The sequence below is a fragment of the Lemur catta genome, chromosome 12 (assembly GCF_020740605.2).
Source record: "Lemur catta isolate mLemCat1 chromosome 12, mLemCat1.pri, whole genome shotgun sequence".
NCBI lineage: Eukaryota > Metazoa > Chordata > Mammalia > Primates > Lemuridae > Lemur > Lemur catta.
In genome coordinates, this window is record NC_059139.1 from 86,971,583 (window position 1) to 86,990,930 (window position 19,348).

Here is a 19,348-nt window from a genome sequence, read left to right on the forward strand (position 1 = left end):
TAGTTTGCCATAAACCACTATAAGATTTTAAAAGCTGATTATATTTTTTAATTTGCCTGGCAATTTTCATGGTACAGTTAATATTTCAATAAGGTTTGCTTTAATCTCTTATAAACTCTCCAAAGAAACCTTATTTAACCACTATTTTCTTTCTGTACATAAAAGCCATATTCTGAAATATGATAACATTTAAAAACTCTAATAAACTACTTAGAAAAGGCATCTAACATAGGCTTCTCTAGTGAATCTAAACTGGGAAGTGAAGAAGCAGCTAGATTTGGCTAAGAAGAAAAGAGTAAACAGAATGGGGGAGTGAAAAAAGAGTGTTCTAGACAGAAGGAACAATATGTTCAAAGGCACAGCAGCAAGAGAAAGCATGTGGGTAGAGAACTGAAATAGGTGTGGTATGCTGAATGACAGAGTGAGAACTGACACATAGAAAGAGGTGAGGCTAGAGAGGAAAGCAGAGGCCATATCATTAAGGGTTTTCTTGAATGCTATGTAGAAACATTTGGATAGTTTTCTAAGAATAAGAGAAAATCATAAAACAATTTTGAGAAGGAAACTGATATAATCAAATAGGCTTCAGTATGAGAGACCGGAGAGGGACAAGTGTTTTTCAAATTGATTTAAAAAACAGCCACACACAAACACTGTAACAGATAATCTCAATGTTCGTAGGTAGACACTAGCACAACCTATTGGAGGGTTATGTATCAGGGATTATCAAAATTTTATTAATATATATGCATACCCTATAAAAAAAGCAATCCCTCTTCTAGGAGTTAATCCTAAAGAAATGTGCTTACTGTAGCACTGGCTGAAAATAGTATAATGAAAAAGAGCACAGATATTTGAGTCACGTAGACCAAGGTTCCAATCCCAGTTCTGTCATTGTATCAGGAAACTATATGATCTCATTTAGTCTCCTTTTCTTCTACAAAGCCTTTATATAGTTGTTAAAAGATCAAATTAAATAATGAAAGAAAGTACTTAGCATAGTATCCAACACATTAAGCACTTCAATAAAGGTAGCCATTATACAGTAAGGCCAGCAAAGCTTAGAAATTAAAATAATAACCATGACAGGTTTCTCACTGTCAGGGAAGGGAGTTACAAATATGGAAAGTGAGAAAACTAGAATAAATCTTGTGGTATAGGATTGGAATTGAAGGTGTCAATGTGAATTCATGCTCTCCAATATATATCAATAAATATAGATGAAAAGGTGTATGTGCGCCACAGTTTCAATGTGTGCCCTCCAAAACTCAAGTATTAAAACTTAATGGCTGATGAGTTGGTATTAAGAGGTGGGGCCTTTAAGAGGTGTAAAGGTCATGAGGCCTTCTCCCTCGTGAATGGGATTAGGTGCCCTCATAAAAGGGCTTGAAGGAGGGAGTTCCTCTCTTGCCCTTCAGCCTTCCACCATGTGAGGATGCAGCAAGAAGGCCCTCACCAGATGCCAGTCCCTTGATCTTGAACTTCCCAGACTCCAGAACTGTGAGAAATAAATTTTAATTCTTTATAAATGACCTAGTCTGGGATATTCTGTTACAGCAACACAAAATGGCCTAAGACAATATGTATATGTACAAATGTGTGTTTGTATATATGCATGTATGCATACATACGTGCACAAATTCCCTAACTTTATCTACTGAAAGGGTCTGGGAGCAGTGACACCCCAGTAGTAACTGGCATACCTAGTACCTACACCTTGACTTCTAAACATCATTCTTTACTAAAAGGAAGCAAGGCTCCTTAGAGAAATGGTTGAATCCAAAGCTGACACAAGGAAAGCACAAGATAAGCCAGGAACATCTTCCTGTGCCAGAAAATAATAAAAGCTGAAAGAATTATGGAGACAGTAAAAAGGAAACAGATGCCCCTTGAAGGGGCTGCCCAAATCTAAAACAAACAGGTAAGAATAGTTAAACATTGTAAAACACTAAATAAAAAGAGAAAACTATAAATCCATACTGATATAAATAAATGAATTGAACGCTTAACAAGGAAGGGTATCTTTTCATAATTCCACAATTCTGTCCACCAAAGATTTATTAATTACAAAGAAAAAAGAGTAAGTTTACAGTTAAGAACATTGATATACACCATCTTAATCAAGGTGAACATTACTAGGAATGGGACAAAGAAAAACTGTGCGCCACTTGATAGGATGCAATGAGAACACGGCATCACTTCTGTGATATTTCCATCAAAGATGCACAACCTAAACCTAAAATTAGACAAACCCACGTCTAGGGACATTCTAAAAGTTAACTAGCCTATAATCTTCAAAATTGCAAGGTCATGGAAAGATCAAAGAACTATTTCAGACTAGAGTAGAATATACAGACATGACAATGAAATTCAACACCTGATTCTAAACTAAATCCTTTTTTTATAAAGGAAATTGTTGGGAAAACTGGTAAAACCTGAATGGAATTAGATGGTAGCAATGTATCAATGTTTCATTAATGTAATAAGGTTACATGTGCTAATGTATCAATGTTAATTTCCCAATTTTTATGAATATATCAGGATTATGTAGGAGAATGTCCTAATAAACACTCAAATATTCAGGTGCACTAAATAGCAAATTCCTCTCCAATGGTTCAGGGAAAAACATTCTTCTTTAAAACATATTTCCAACTTTTTTGAAAGTTTGAGATTGTTTCACAATAGAAAAAAATTCTAAGAAACTTTTTTTAACTGGGAAAAAAATACTGAATGCTCTAGAATCAGTCTGACTTCTAGGTTCTTATTCCAGCTTCATTACTTACAACTTACAGCATTTTGGCAAAACACATCTCTACAATTCAGTTTTCCCATCTCTTGAGTTTATGGTGCCTATAAGCTATTCAAATGGGTATGTCCAGGAGGCAGGTGATTATTTGGGTCTGAAGGCCTGGGTGGGGGTCTTCAGCATAGAAAGAGTACAACTGATGCCTGGAGAATTGATAAGATCACACTGGAAGAGTATGTAAAGACTGAGAGGAGATTTCTTTAATACATAAAGGTTGGGAAGAAGAAGAAAAGCCTAAAGGAGGTTAAGAAGAACTGGTGAGAGAAGTTGAAGGCAAGGTAACTGTTGTTAAAATACTGAACTATAATTCCTATCATCTCAATCCAAAAGGCAATTCCCAACTCACAAACTTTTGGTACAAGACAACTATTCATAAATTCACTGCTCTGAACTAAGAATATATGTGCCCGTACAAGCAGTGTTTCTTACATCAATCTCATAAGTCTCAGACATTCTGTACAACATGACTGAAACATAGTAGAGTACCAATTGTACTATTTCAATTTCACTATTTGCTTCTCTCCTTTACAGAAGGAAATTATCTTCATCCTCCATAGATCAGAAAGGTTACAAAACAGGTATAATCACAAAATATTAGAGGAAAGGCCTTTAAAGGCCATCTCATCTAATTCCATCATTTTACCTAAGAGAAAACTGAGACTGAAAAACATTTAAAAAGAAATATGGGGTCCAGAATGCAAGAAGGCTTAGAAGTCTTCCCTCCACCCTAACAACAAATAAAAAGCTGAACAAACTGAAACATTAACAATTCTTCATATATCCATGAGAGAAGTGTGGTTTCAAGAAAACTGCTGTTCCCTCAAACAGGAGAGACAGGCAGGTACAAAGAATCACAACTTAATGGAGCTGAAACCTCGCTGGGAACCAGAGTGGGAGTAGGACACCTGAACCGTAACTGATGAATTGCCAGTGGCTCAGTGTGAAGCAGCCTGAAAGCTAAAATATTCCAGGGGGACCCAGTCACAAGGGGGCCCCCAACTTTTCTGAGTTTTACCTCTATGAGCTCTATAGGTTCTCACAGTGAGTATCAGAAAAAAACCTCTTCATGCTTCTGCCAGGGGAAAGGGAAAAGCAATCATTTTGAAATACACCAGAGAATTCTGTTCTTGTTAACAAGCCTGCCCTCAGGAGAAACTATTTAAACAGAGACTGACCTGTTGTGGTTATATCAGAACCTAACTTACCCAAGGGAAGGAAAATATCCAACTCTAGCTCCCTCTAGTCTTCCACATCGGGGAAGGAAAATACTCAACTCCAGCCCCTCTAGACATGTAGTCCCACTGAAGGGGGCCAGGGACTGAGAAGCAATGATGTTTAACCACCCCCAGACTCAGTAAAAGCCTGAGATCTAACCACAGAACTATAGACCGCTTCTCCTCCCTCACCTGTGACCACAACATTACTAAAGGCCTATTTACAGCAGTTCTGTCTACCCCATATATCATGTCCAACTTTCAACAAAAATTTGCAGGGCAAAACAAAAGGCAGAAAACACAGTTTGAAGAGACTAAACAAGCATCAGAACTAGAGTCAGATATAGCAGGAACATTGGAACTACCAAACCAGAATTTTTTTAAAACAATGATTAATATGCTCAGGAAAAAGCAGTCTGGGTATGGTGGTTCATGCTATAATCCTAGCACTTTGGGAGGAGGACTGCTTGAGTCCAGGAGTCTACAACCAGCCTAGGCAACATAGCAAGACCCTGTCTCTGCAAAAGAAAAATGTAAAAAAATTAGCCAAGTATACTGGTCCTAGCTACTCGGGAGGCTGAAGCAGGCAGCTCACTTAAGTCCGAAAGTCTGAAGTTGCAGTAAGCTAGGATATTGCCACTACACTCTAGCCCTGGTGACAGAGTGAGACCTGGTTTCAAAAAAAAAAAAAAAAAAGTAAACAACATGCAAGAACAGATGGAAAATGTAAGCAGAGAGATGGAAAGTATAAGAAAGAATTAAAAAGAAATGCTAGAGATCAAAAATGCTGTAACAGAATGGAAGAATGTCTTTGATAGGTTCATTAGCAGACTGGACATGGCTAAGGAAATAATCTCTGAGTTTGAGGCTATGACAATAGAGACACTTCCAAAATGAAAAAGACAAAAAAGGTTTATAAAAATAACAGATTAAGAACCGTGTGACAACTGCAAAAGGTATAACATACACATAATGGGAATACCAGAAGGAAAAGAAAGAGAGAAAGGAACAGAAGAAACATTTGAAGCAGTAATTACTGAGAATTTCCCCTAAATTAATGTCAGACACCAAACCACACATCCAGGAAGTTCAGAAAACACCAAGCAGGATAAACACCCCCAAAAAACCTACACTGAAACATATCACATTTAAACTTCAGAAAAGTAAAAGATAAAGAAAAAAGTCTTGCAGCCAGAGGGCAGGAAAAAAACCTTACCTCTAGAGGAGCAATGATAAGCATTACATCCAACTTCTTAGAAACCATGGATGCAAGAAGAAAGCAGTGTGAAATATTTAAAATGTTGAGAGAAAAAAACCCAACCAACCTAGATTTCTGTGCCCAGCAAAATTATCCTTCAAAAGTTAAGGAGAAATACTTTCTCAAACAAAATTTGAGGAAATTTGTTGCTAGTAAACTTGCCTTTCAAGAAATGTTAAAAAGTTCTTCAAGACAAGGAATGATGAGGATCAGAAACTCAGATCTACATAACGAAATGAACAGTATCAGGGAATAAATGACAGTAAAATAAAAACTTTTATTTTTTTATTCTTAATTGATCTAACAGATAAAAGTTAGTTCAAAAAACAGCAACAATTTATTTGATTATGTATGCTCGTATGTGTATACATACACATATATTTATGTGTAATTGAAATGACAGCAAGGATACAAGGGACAAGAGGGAGGGACTAGTAATACTCTACTATTATAAGGTACTCAACTGTTAAGTAGTATAGTATTATTTGAAAGTTGTAAATGTACAGTGCAAACTCTAGGGCAACCACTAAAAAAAGTTAAAAAAAGTATAACTGATATGCTAAGAAAGGAGACAAAATGAAATCATATAAAATTAAAACCACAAAAGGCAGAAAAACAGTGGAAGATAAAAAGAGAAACAAGGAACAAGAGCAATAAATATAAAATACTAACAAATATGGTAGATATGAATCCACGATATCAGTAATCACTCTGAATATCAATAGTCTAAATGCACCAATTAAAAAACAGACATTGTCAAAGTGGATCAAAAAACAAAACCTAACTTTGTTACCTGAAAAAAACCCACTTTAAGTATAAAGACAAATATAGATTAAAAGTAAAGGGATGGAGAAAGATATACCATGCTAACACTAATCAAAAGAAATTAGGAGTAGTTACACAATTTCAGATATGGCAGACCTCAGACCAGGTAAAATCATGAAGAACAAAGACAGTACAAGATGATAAAGGGATTGATTCTCCAATAAGACATAACAATCCTTATTGTGTATACACTTAACAACAGAGCATCAAAATATTAATACATGAGGCAAAAACTGATAGAAATGCAAGGAGAAATAGTTAAATCCACTATTATAGTTGAAGACTTGAATACCTCACTATCAAAAATAGATGCAGAAGGCAGAAAATCACTAAGAACATAGTAGAACTCACCACCACCATCAACCAACTGGATATAATGGACATCTATAGACTACTTTATTCGACAATAGCAAAATATACTTCTCAAGCTTTTGTGGAACATTCACCAAGACAGACCATATTCTGGGCCATAAAACACACTTTAATAAATTTAGTAATCATACAATGTCTGCTTTTATACCACAACAAAATTAAACTAGAAATCAATAATAGAAAGATAGCCAAAAAAAAATCTCAAAATACTTCAAGTTAAACAACATACTTTTAAATAACACATAGATCAAAGAAGAAATCTCAAGAAAAATTTAAAAATATCTTGAACTAAATGAAAATGAAAACAGAACTTATCAAAATTTGTTGGATGCAATGGAAGCAGCGGTTAGAGGGAAATGTATAGCATTGAATGCATATAATAGTAAAGAAGAAAGATCTAAAATCACTCATCTAAGCTTCCACCTTCAGAAACCAGAAAAAGAGCAATTAAATTCAAAGGAAGCAGAAGAAAATAATAAAAATTAGAGATCAATGAAATTCAGAGATAGAAAATCAACAGAGAAAAATCAATAAAACCAAAGGCTGATTCTCTGAAAAGAGAAATAAAATCAATAACCCTCTAGCCAGGCTAAATAAGAAAAAAAAAAAAAAAAAGAGGAGAGGAGAGGACACAAACTACTACTATCAGAAATAAAACGGGATCACTATAGATCCCGTGGACGTTAAATGGATAGTAATAGAATATTATGAACAGGTCTATGCCCACAAATTTGACAGCCTAGATGAAATGAACCAATTCCTTGAAAGACACAATAAGCCAAAATTCACATAAGAAATATACACTCTAAATAGGCCTATAGGTATTAAAGAAATTGAACCAATAATTAATAACCTTCCAAAACAGAAAGTGCCAGGTCCAGATGGGTTCACTGGTGAATTCCAGTAAGGATTTAAGGAAGAAATTATAGCAATTCTCTACAATCTCTTTCAGAAGATAAACCAAAGACATTACAAAAAATACCTCACAAACTACAGACCAATATCTCTCATGAACATAGATGCAAAAACCAAATATATTAACAACAAAATATATGTATCAGCAAAATATTAGCAAATCGAACCCAACAATGTATAAGAATAATTATACTCCACAATCAAGTGGATTTTATCCCAGGTATGCAAGGCTGGTTCAATATTAAAAAATCAATTACTATAATCCATCACATCAAAAGACTAAAGAAGAAAAATCATATGACCATATCAACAGACACAGAGAAAGCATTTGACAAAATTTAACACTCATTCATGATAAACTCTTAGTAAATTAGGATTAGAAGGAAACTTCCTCAACTTGATAAAGAATATCTACAAAAAAACCTATAGCTCACATCATACTTAATGGTGAGAAATTTAAAGTGTTCTCACTAAAATCAGGTACAAGCTAAAGATGTCCCTTTCTCACCACTCCTTTCAATATCATACTTGAAGTCTTTGCTAATGCAATAAGAAAAGGAAATAAAAGGTATACAGATTGGGAAGGAATAAAATTGTCTCTGTTTGCAGTTGACGTGATTATCTATACAGAAAATCTGTCTGTGGAAAGAACTGACAACTTCTGTAGCTAGTAAGTGACTATAGCAAGGTTGCAAGATACAAGGTTAACATAAAAAAGTCAATAGCTTTCCTATATACCAGCAATAAACAAATAGAATCTGAAACAAAAATACATTACCATTCACATTAACACCCCAAAAATGAAATACTTAGGTATAAATCTAACAAATGCAAGATTTATATAAGAAAAATTATAGAACTCTGAAAACAGAAATCAAAGAACTAAATAAATGAAGTGAGAGTGCATATTCATGGATAGGAAGACTTAATATTGTCAAGATGTCAGTTCTTCCCAATTTGGTCTATAGATTCAAAGTAATCCCAAGCAAAATCCTAGCAAATTATTTTGAAGATACTCATAAACTGATTCTAAAGCTCATATGGACAGGCGAAAGACCCAGAACAGCCACTGCCTGACTTCAAGAATTACTATGAAGCAACAGCAATCAAGACAGAATGGTATTGACAAAAAAACAGACAATAAATCAATGGAACAGACAGCCTGGAAATAGACCCACATAAGTATAGTCAACTGCTCTTTGACAAAGGAGCAAGGCAATGCAATGGAGCAAAGACAATCTTTTCAACAAATGGTGTGGAACAACTGGACATCCTCAAGCAAAAAAAAAAAAAAAAAACAGTGAAATCTAAACACAGACTCTATACCTTTTCTCAAAATTAACTCAAAATGGATTATAGACCTAATTTTAAAATGCAAAACTATAAAACTCCTAGAAGATAATATAGGAGAAATCTGGATGGCCTTGGGTAAGGTAAGAACTTCAGATACAACAACAGCATAATCCATGAATGAAATAATTGATAAGGTGGACTTAATTAAAGTTAAAATTTTCTGCTCTGTGAAAGACGTCAAGACAATGAGAAGACAAACCACAGATGGGTAAAACATATTAGTAAAAGACACAATTGATAAAGGACTGTTATCCAAAATATACAAAAAATTCTTAAATTCAACAATAAAAAATGAATAACCTGATTAAAACATAGGCGAAAGACCTAAACAGACACCTCATCAAAGGATATATACAGATGGTGTGTAAGCATAAATAAGTAAACATGTTCAACATGATATGTCATCAAAGAATTATAAATTAAAACAACTATGAGATACCAAATCTATCAGAATGGACAAAATCCAAAACACTGACAATACCAAATGCTGGTAAAAGTATAGGACAGCAGGAACTCTCATTCACTGCTGGTGGGAAGGCAAAAATGATATAACCACTTTGGAAGACAGATTGGATATTTCTTGCAAAACTAAAATATTCTCTTACCATACAATCCAGCAATCACACTCCTTGGTATTTACCCAAATGAACTGAAAACTTAATGTTCACACAAAAACCTACACACGCATGTTTATAGCACCTTTATTCATAATTGCCAAAAGCTGGAAGCAACCAAGAGGTCCTTTAGTAACTGAGTGGATAAATAACCTGTGATACATCCAGACAATGGAACATTATTCAGCACTAAAAAAATAATGAGCTATCAAGCCCTGCAGACACATGGAAGAAACTTAAATGCACTTATTACCAAGTAAAAGAGTCAATCTGGAAAAGGCTGTATATTATATTATTCCAACTACATAGCATTCTGGAAAAGACAAAAGTACATAGAGTAAAAAAGATCAGTAGTTGCCAGAGTTTAGGAGAAGAGAGGGAGGAACAGGTGGAATATGGAGGATTTTAGGGCAGCGTAACTATTCTGTATGGTAGTACAATGGAGGATACATGTCATTATACCTTAGTCTATACCCATAGAATGCACAACACCAAGAGCGAATCCTAATGTAAACTATGGACTTTGGGTGATAATAATGGGTCAATGTAGGTTCATCAATTATAACAACACTACTCGTGCTAAGATGTTGACAGTAGGGGAGGCTGTGTGTGGCAGGGGACAGAGGATATATGGGAACTCTCTATTCTCCACTCAATTTTGCTGTGAAGCTAAAACTGCTCTAAAAAATAAAGTTTATTAATTAAATGAGAAAGAAATAAATATAAAAGTTTTATTAAACTACAGTTGAGTTAATAAGCAGAGAATAGCATAATCGTTTTGAGCTTTCCTCTACTCATTCTAGTAAGAAAATTTTCCTAAGTAGCCATTTTTAAAAATACAAAATTGTGCTTTGCTCCACCATATTATCAAATAAGGAAAAGAAAAGTATTTCCTATTTCTAAGATTTATAAACAAGAGCTAAAGGCACCAAGGGTTGCATTTGCAACGTGTCACAGTATTTGTCTGACACACTAGAATAAAATCAGTTTGTACTCCAATGTCTATCTCTCTATAACACACCCCTGATTCCTGAAGTTATAGTTCAAAGACGGAACTTATCAGAAAATGTCTTTAGAGATGATGTACAAACCTTTTCCATCTCGAGGGGGTGCTCCTTTTGCTTTAAAACTATCCACTGGTGCCTTTGTATCTGTTTCCAAAGCAATGCTTATCTGTATCTCAGACTTGAACTTGGTATATTTATTACTCAGCAACTGGTACCATTTTGGTGCCTAGACAATAACAGAACATTTTAATAGTTAATAGGTGAAAAAAGTATTGGGAAATGTTCTATAATGTTCTAAATAAATTTTCTGTAGTTTTTCAGCATTTTCTCTCTTAAAACATTTTTTTTTTTTTTACCTTTTATTCAAAAGACATTAATCCTGCTTAGGAAGGCATCAACTGAATTTTCCTTTGAAAAAACTAAGTAAAAGTTTAAATTGTCTTCCCTTCCTCCATTCCTATGCTTCAACAGGTAAAATATTAAAGGAAAAAGAAAACAATACATTTCTTTCTACCTTTGGCCTTATATCCCCAATCTCATTTCTTCCCTTGAACAACAAAAAACTATGAATTTTCTGTTTACCTAACCCCTATTTTTTCACATTTTTTATCATATCTTTTTTCCCTGCCACATTTCTGCTTTGTTCTGCTTATATCAAATAAGGACAAGAGAATCTTAGTGTTAATAGAAAACATTAACAAAATACTAAAGTAAAGCCCTAATGGTAGAGTTCTGCGTTATGGATGATACATTAACACCTGACTGATAGTGAAATAAAAGCCTTCTCACAGAACAAAGTATCCTCAATTACTTGAATATCCTCTCTACAGCAACCTGAGAAATTCTAGTACCCAAAGCAGCCTGAAAAATCTCATGGCTACATGTATCATTAGAGCAGGAAACCACTGTTCAGCCAAGGCATCATTTCTTTTTTTTTTTTGAGACAGACTCTCACTCTGTTGCCCAGGCTAGAGTGCCGTGGCGTCAGCCTAGCTCACAGCAACTTCAAACTCCTGGGCTCAAGCAATCCTTCTGCCTCAGCCTCCCGAGTAGCTGGGACTACAGGCATGCACCACCATGCACGGCTAATTTTTTCTATGTATATTTTTAGTTGTCCGGCTAATTTCTTTCCATTTTTAGTAGAGATGGGGTCTCACTCTTGCTCAGGCTGGTATCGAACTCCTGACCTCGAGCAATCCTCCCACCTCGGCCTCCCAGAGTGCTAGGATTACAGATGTAAGCCACCGCACCCAGCCCAAGGCATCATTTCAATGCTTAGAAACAGTATTCCTACTCTGACCATTGTTATACAAAGATATAGTAATTGGTGCTTATACTAATCAAAACCATAAACTGCTATGTTATATTCAAGCTGTATTTGATAATTAAAATAGGATTAACTAGACCACAGGTTAAAAAGAAAATCAACAACCTAGTTTTTTAAAGATAAAAATGCATAGTATTTGTTGCTGTACTTCTTATGACAAACATTTTCTAATTTTGAGTATAAACCTAAAAAAGATTTTTAGCTACTCAGAGAATTTATATTTTTCTGTTATGTAACTCAGAAAAATAAATCTGGGTTTTTCTGTATTTATATTTATTTATAAAGAATCAATTTATTTTGAAATTTAAATATTCTACTAGTCAATTTCAAATATTTATGCTGGTGAACAAAAGTGAATAAGCAAGAAAGAATTTGGTTTTCATAAAACCAAGGTAATTTCGAACCATTTCTCCTTAACTTTGATCATAAATATGTTGACAAAGTATCCTAAAGGACTGGGATGGGGAATGCGAAGACCATTTACACACATGCTCTCTTCTCTCAGATACCCTCCTCCTTAAAGGATCTACCTTCTCTGCAACCAGACTGACTACAGAAGTGTCTTCCAGACACGTGCATGTTGCAGGGAAGAAGCTGGGTTAAAGAAACATCAGGGGCCCAATGAACCTCCTTGGTTCAGAGTCTAGAGACTAAAGAGGGAAAACCTTTTTGAGCATAAGGCCTAGGGGCAGAGAGGGGATGAGTACCCAAGGATGGGGGGAAAAACAAGTCCTCTTTTAAATTATTTTAAAATTTCAGCTATGAACCCCACATTGGGACAACCCTACTGATCATTTGCAAATATCATTTCTATCAGCAGCAAAAATATTAGTAACAGATGAAATTTTCTTTTCAGAATCCTAATTTAAGATTCAAATCAAGATTGGAATTTAAAATAAAAGAGAATATATTAGTGGGTTTTTTATTTTTTACTTTATTTTTCTTAAGAAAATTGTGACCAAAGACATTAAGAAAAATTGAAAGGAAGATTTCTAAAGTCAACCATGTACAAAAAGGTTGCAGGATACTTAAAAAGTTATAAGCAGCAGCATGTTCAATAATAAAAAGCACTAACACAGGAATAAAGATCCTGAGATCTTTTCCTTCAGGGGAGTGGGGTACTGGTTACATAACGTTAAGTGCGTTTCAGTAAGTTCACTTGCTCTGACTACTACATAAGGAAGCAGGGAAGCCAATTAGGAGGCTACTATGACAATCAAGGTAAGAAATAATAGTGGCTTAGGCTGGGATGGCAGCAGTGAAAAACAGAATAGTAGATGGATCAGGAGGGAAAAAAACAACTGAAATGGGTGGCTATGGAGAGATAAAAAAGGAAATGTCAAGGAAGATTTCTATATTTCTAACTTGTATAACTGGAAGGAGACTGGTGACCACTCACCAAAGCAAGGAACACTGGAAGAGACCACCTTTGAAAGGAAAGCCCAGGAGCAGAACATGTTAAACTTGAAGTAACAGCAACTTGGATATAGGTTTGAGCTCACAGACATGTTTCTTTGAGAAAGATAGTTCTTGGTCAAAAGAATGATGAAAACCTTGAGATTTTCTAAACCAAATTCATAAACTATAACTTAAAACTGCCATACTGGCTCAAGTCCATGACCTACCACACCCAGTACTTCATGTCCTTTTCTTTTCATTAATCTGATATCTATTGAAAAAAATCAACTGTCTAACATAATTCTTAACAAAACATCAAAAGGGCAATACCTGTTTTGTTTCTTGAGCAGTTCTTAAGTCCAGAACAATGTAACCTATGGTTTCCTTGGCTGAAGATGAAGGATCCAAGGCAAAACACTGAAGTTTGATAGGAGTACGCTGTAGCCTGTAATAAAACAATTTATGTGATAAATAAAAATGGTTTTTAATATTGAACTTTCTATTAGCCTTGAAAAAATTGCCTATTACCAAGATATCTTATATGTCCATGCAAATTTTGTTGGATAAGCTGTATCTATTCTATATTTTCTATAAAACTCCAACTGGCAAAAACTATTAACTATATCTACTTATCTATATACCAACTAAGTAATATACAAAGCATGTCAAAATCTTAGTCTCTCTCGTCAAAGAGGCTACCATCTAGGTCAATGTTTATCAAGTTTCTATAATGTATAAAATCTTTGATTTTTGAAAGTCAAAAATTATCCACACATAAAATTGCAAACATACATATATGCTTATAGTTCTTTTATAGCCTCAAAAAAACAAACTTAGGAATTAAATACCATAAAATCATAAACTGCTAAAATTTAAATTAATAATGTAACATATGACAATGTTCTATAAGCATGATACTGACTGGTACACAGCATGGGCTCTTTTTCAGTTTGAAGTCCCTATATTTGCTTATGCATTCAGCTGAATAGATTTTGCCACCACTTTTATCTAGCGGAATTACTAAGAAACTGCACTTAGCACAAAATTATCAATTGTAAATTCAATTTATCTGTATTATTTTCTCAGCCTATAGCAATCACAGTGGTACCACCTGATACTAACCCAACTGCACACACAACCACAAATGCAGGCCCTAACATCTCACAGCAGGATTTTGTCTAAGCAGCTATTTCAGATGCCACTAAAAGGAAATACAACATTTTTACATTCTCTAAGAATTTAGTACCCATTCAAATAAATCTATGCAGTAATCTAGCAATAGAAGCAAATAAATTTCTCCTTGCTTTCCTTCTTTTTTTAACTTTCTATTTTGATATGATTTAGTACTGAGAACAAGCAAGTATTAAAGTGATTATGTGTTTCCCAGAAAAAAATTTATTTTCAATCCTTTAATAAATAAAAGGATTGCTGTTCTTGCCTGTTCTGGTCCTAGAGTTCACGAAAAACTAAGATGCTTTAACTTTAAGCCTATTTTATATAGTAATTTTTTGTCAAAAATTAAATATAAATTAATTACAAAGAATCCCTTATATAATTACTTTCATGACTTTTCAATGAGTACCTCTCTATATATCCTTGGCAAGTCAGGTAAATATACAATAAATGAATTAACAGAAATTATGACTGTCAACCCATATTTAATACTGAATAGGAATCATTAAAGTATTTCTAGAGTATCTATTGTCTTACACATTAGCAAAAACAAACAAACAAACCCCAAAACCACTTAGTATAGTGGTTAAAACTGTGCTCTACCACTACCCGGAGGCTAGACTTAGGGCAAGTTACTTAATCTCTCAAACCTCAGTTTCCTCATTTGTAATACAGGGGAAATAATAATACCAACCTTATAGGGTTGCTCTAATGTTTAAATGTTTTATTTTTGCAAAGTATTTTGAAAATTTCCTGATACATTAAAAAAAATTCAATAAATGATTATTACTGTAATGTAATCAGAGATATAAAATTTACAGGTTGTGTATGCCCCACCTGAAATGCTCCAAAATCCAAAACTCTGAGACCTGACATGAAACTACAAGTGGGAAATTCCAAGCACAAGCACTTAACACAAGCTTTGTTTCATGCACAAAATTATTAAAGATATTATATAAAATTACCTTCAGGACATATATATAAGGTATACATGAAACAAATGAATTTCGTGTTAGACTTGGGTCCCATACCTAAGATATCTTATATGTATATGAAAATATTCCAAGATCCAAAATAATCTAAAATCAAAACGTTCCTGGTCCCAAGCATTTTGAATAAGGGTAGTCAACCTATGTTTATTTGTAACAGCCTGAAAAAGAAGAAACTGACAAAGATACTAATTTAAATTGAAAATAATGGTCACCTGTGCTGATGAAGTGCTTTCCTGTCAATTTCCCAGGCTAACTCAGTAGCAAATTCTGGCTGGTCAGTGTGGTTCACAGGATCAGTAGCCAACTGTTCTCCATCAAACTTTGCTTCTACTACAAGCATATGCTTTGGACGTTTGGGGAAATGGCGACCTGGAGAAACAAGACCATATAGGTTAATTGGAAGCACACAAAAATCATATAGGATCATTTAGCATGTGTTTTTACAATCTGATATATGTTAAGAATGGTTGATTTATACATTCCATAAATTACCTTGCTAACACACACACATATACTCACTTTCATAATTCATAAGAAACATGAATCAAACTGAAAGCTATAATTTATAAATTAGTACTCCTCAAATATTAATGTGCTTAGGGATCCTGTTAAAATGTAGATTCTAGTTCAGCAGGTCTAGGATAGGCCTGAGAGTCTGCATTTCTAACAAGATCTCAGGTAATGTGAATGCTGTCATCCTTGGTTCACACTTTGAGTAGCAATGATCTCAATAACATTTAGAATTAAAGAGTTAAAAATGTGATTATACCAATTTTAGATATTATTATACCAGTACTTAATGCAGTATACAGTAAGTATGTAAGAAGTATATGCATTACCCTTTAGGACACCAAAGGATTTTAAGAAAATCAGATTTGCATTTCAGAAAGACTATCCCCACATAGTAATGGGAACAGTCCAGATATTTCTGGAAACGTAGAAAATATTTAGGAATCAGACTACTGAAAAGACTACAATAAGTTAGGTAGATAATGAGGGCCCCTAGCCAAGGCACTCACAATAAAAACTCATTTATTTAAAATTTTTATGTATTAATAGCACCTACTATTACTTAGAAAATAAAATCAATACCACTTAGGGACCATCTGGAAGTTGGGGATGGAGAGGGAATCCAGGATGAGGATGACTCCCAGGTTCTTGGCTTGAGGCAACAGCGTGGTTACCATGAATGGAAATACAGTACAAACACAAGAAAAGGAACAGTTTGGAGAGAGGATCACATGCTAGCTTTAGGTGTGTTTGTGGCAACAACCTAACTGATATTCCTGACTCCAGGTTCTCTTCCCTGCACACTGCCATTAAACTGAACTTGAGAAAAACACTCTCCTATTGAATATATGCTGCTGACCCATTTCTGAGAACATTAATTCTAAACTCCCTGACTTTCAAGATTCTTCAAGGCCTATTTACTCTAGCTGTAAAAGCTCATTTTTTACCATGACATTACTAAATATTCACTTCCTTCCACCCTGGTCATCTTGCTGTCCTCTTCAGTGTTCCAGCCACCATGCTCATTCCCATGTTGACCTGGTTGTACAATCACCTGGAATGGCTTTCTTCTGTTCTCAACTATCTAAAGCTTATTTACTACTCCAGGTACTTCAGCCATCATCACCACCCCACCCCCAAAGCTATCTTTACAGTCCATATCACATCTTTTTAATATATTACACCCCAATATTAATATATTACAGGACAATTACAGTATTGTCCTGCACATTAATTTGATCTCCCCACATGGACCCCTACATCCTTGAAGGGAATGGATATTACCATTTGTTTCCTCATTGCATGGGGCACAGTTCTAAGTTTAAAAACTTTTGTTAACCAAATTATAAGGTGATTTCAGTCCTGTCTTTAAATAATCAGTAATCTAACAGTTAAGAGCACCGCAGCTCTTTACGGCTTCTAGTCAGTTTCTTGTTCCAAAACTTAAAAATTAGGTTTACAATGTTTCCTTCCCCCTCACCTCCCACACAGTGCTAGGCCTCCACAAAACACCCTCCCAGTAGGGGTGGGGGAGTGGGGAATCCAGCCATACCTCTGGTTCCCCTCAGAATGACTCCTTCTTAACACGTTAGTCATAAACTGTCCCCAATTTTGCACATCAACTACCCTGCCCTTCTCTCTCCTCCGGCACTCCGCTCTCCAACCACGCTGCATTTAAGCAATGCAAATCACGCCTTGCGTTTCCATACCTTCAGTGCCCTTTGCTCTTCCCTTACCCTGGACTGACCCTCCTTTTCTCACCTGACAAACCACTAATCATCTTTAGGACCCAAATAAATGTCACCTCCTCTGGTAAACATTCCCCAGCTTGGCCAGACAGAGGTGGTCATTCCTTCTTCCACACCCTGATGAATTATTTGTTGACACATTCTCCATCCTACACCCTTAGGTTTGAGAACCAAGACTGTCTCACTCTCACACCACCAGCCAGTGCCTGCCACTCAATGCGTTCCCAACAAACGTCATTCATCCAACGAGCAAACTGTTAAGGAACGGATAATACGTCTTAACAGTAGTCCCCTGAGGCCTCCATCAAGGCTTGTAAAGGGAACGGCCTCCGCAATATTTCTTAAATTGCAGGAAACATGTACTCAAATCAAAGGTAAAGTTCTTACGAAAGCTGTTATTACTAGGAGACCGCGGAGCAGAACGTGCTTGCCAGGAACACTTTCAGCTTCTATGGAAAAGCCGTCGACGTGCTGCTTCCGATGGAAATCGTTTTTCCTAGACTCTGGGGCTAAGGCCAGTCACGCTAAATATCACTTATCCCTAATAGCTCTTACACTCCTTTGGGAGATTTTTAAATCAATTGCCTAACAGACTTCACCACATACAACCTTGAACAAGTCTGCTGGGGCAACAAAAGCAAGGATGGCAGGGTTCTCACGGTTAACAAGCCCTCGGCCCCACACTATTAAAATTCAGGAAGCGGCGGTTGCAGCACCAAGTCTCGGCCGCTCACCTTCCAGGATGGACACGACGATGAGCAGCTGGTCGGACTTGGAGACCATGGTCGCCGCGGTCGGCGGCCCGGAGGCGGGGTGTGCCGGGAGGAAGCGGGGCCCGAGCGCGTCTCGGACAAGCCGCAGCCGCAGCCGCAGGCCGGACTCGCGGCGGGGCCCCCGCCGCCCGCCCGCGGCCCGTGACGCCCAGACGCTGCTCCGCGGCCTGCCCCACCGCCGCCTGCAACGCGCCGGGCCCCCCGCCCGGGCCGCCAACCCAGGCCTTGACCCTGCCCCGACTCAAGGCAACGGCTGCTCGGCAGCACGGCCCGTCTGCAGGCAGAAGCGAGCCCGCCGCCCAAGGACCTTTTGCCGCCTCGGGAGCCGCTTTTCAAACGCCCGGGCAGCCGCCGCGGCGACGGCCGCGCCCTGCTTCCGCCTAGCAACCGGGCCCGCAGGCCCAGTGCCCCTGGGGAGGCTGGAGGACAAAGGGCGATAGAGACCTGGGCAGCCGAGGATAGAACGCCCCTCAGCCCTCCTCGCCTACCGTCCTGTCACGCTCTGTTCCAGAGCTCTAGGGAGGACTCGTTCATTACCTCACAGCGCCCTCTGCTAGCCGGACGGGGAAAGGCGGGCAATTTGATGCGGACTAGCTGCGCAGGCGCACTACTGCAGTCAACGCTTCCTGAAGCGGCGTCGCTTACTGCGTAGCTTACTCTAAGGACAGTGTCACGTAGTCTCCGCTTCGTGCCTCAGCCACAGACTGAGAAATATATTAATGGGAATTTTGAAAAAATAACAAAAAATTCTAGTGTTGAACTACACTACCCAGTCTCAACACTGCTTAAAAAATTAAATCACAGAAAAATAATGACTTCGGTCTGAACTCCAAAGTCCCTAAGTTGTTCTTGCGCGGCGCCTCAAAGCCTCGCTCCGTGGAAACAAGCGGCGTCGGCAGGTGATCGCTGCACCTGGGCGCCGGCGCGGACTCCCGGAGGACTTCCTGTCCCACCGAAATTCCCCTAAAACAAAAGCACTGGCACATGGGTAGGGAGCTTTAAAGGTATAGGCTCTTCTACCCCCGACCACAAAGTATCTAATGAGCAAAATCAAGACCAAAAA

At 36.9% G+C, this 19,348-nt stretch overlaps 1 protein-coding gene across 3 annotated transcripts in view; it reads right to left on the bottom strand.

Moving 5' to 3' along the window:
* The window catches only part of CEP120 (centrosomal protein 120), a 75,715-nt gene extending 57,353 nt beyond the window's left edge, over positions 1–18,362 (bottom strand). For 2 of the 3 annotated variants that reach the window (XM_045566280.1, XM_045566279.1), the window contains exons 1-4: positions 18,247–18,362; positions 15,467–15,623; positions 13,420–13,534; positions 10,449–10,590 (exon numbers count right to left, since the gene is read on the bottom strand). In XM_045566280.1, coding sequence (XP_045422236.1) covers positions 10,449–10,590; positions 13,420–13,534; positions 15,467–15,623; positions 18,247–18,295 — 463 coding nt within the window. In that variant the 5' untranslated portion in view covers positions 18,296–18,362. Of the gene's footprint in view, positions 1–10,448; positions 10,591–13,419; positions 13,535–15,466; positions 15,624–18,246 lie in introns of those variants that run through there. The other variant, XM_045566281.1, reaches the window with a different exon arrangement.
* Positions 18,363–19,348: the final 986 nt, after the last annotated feature.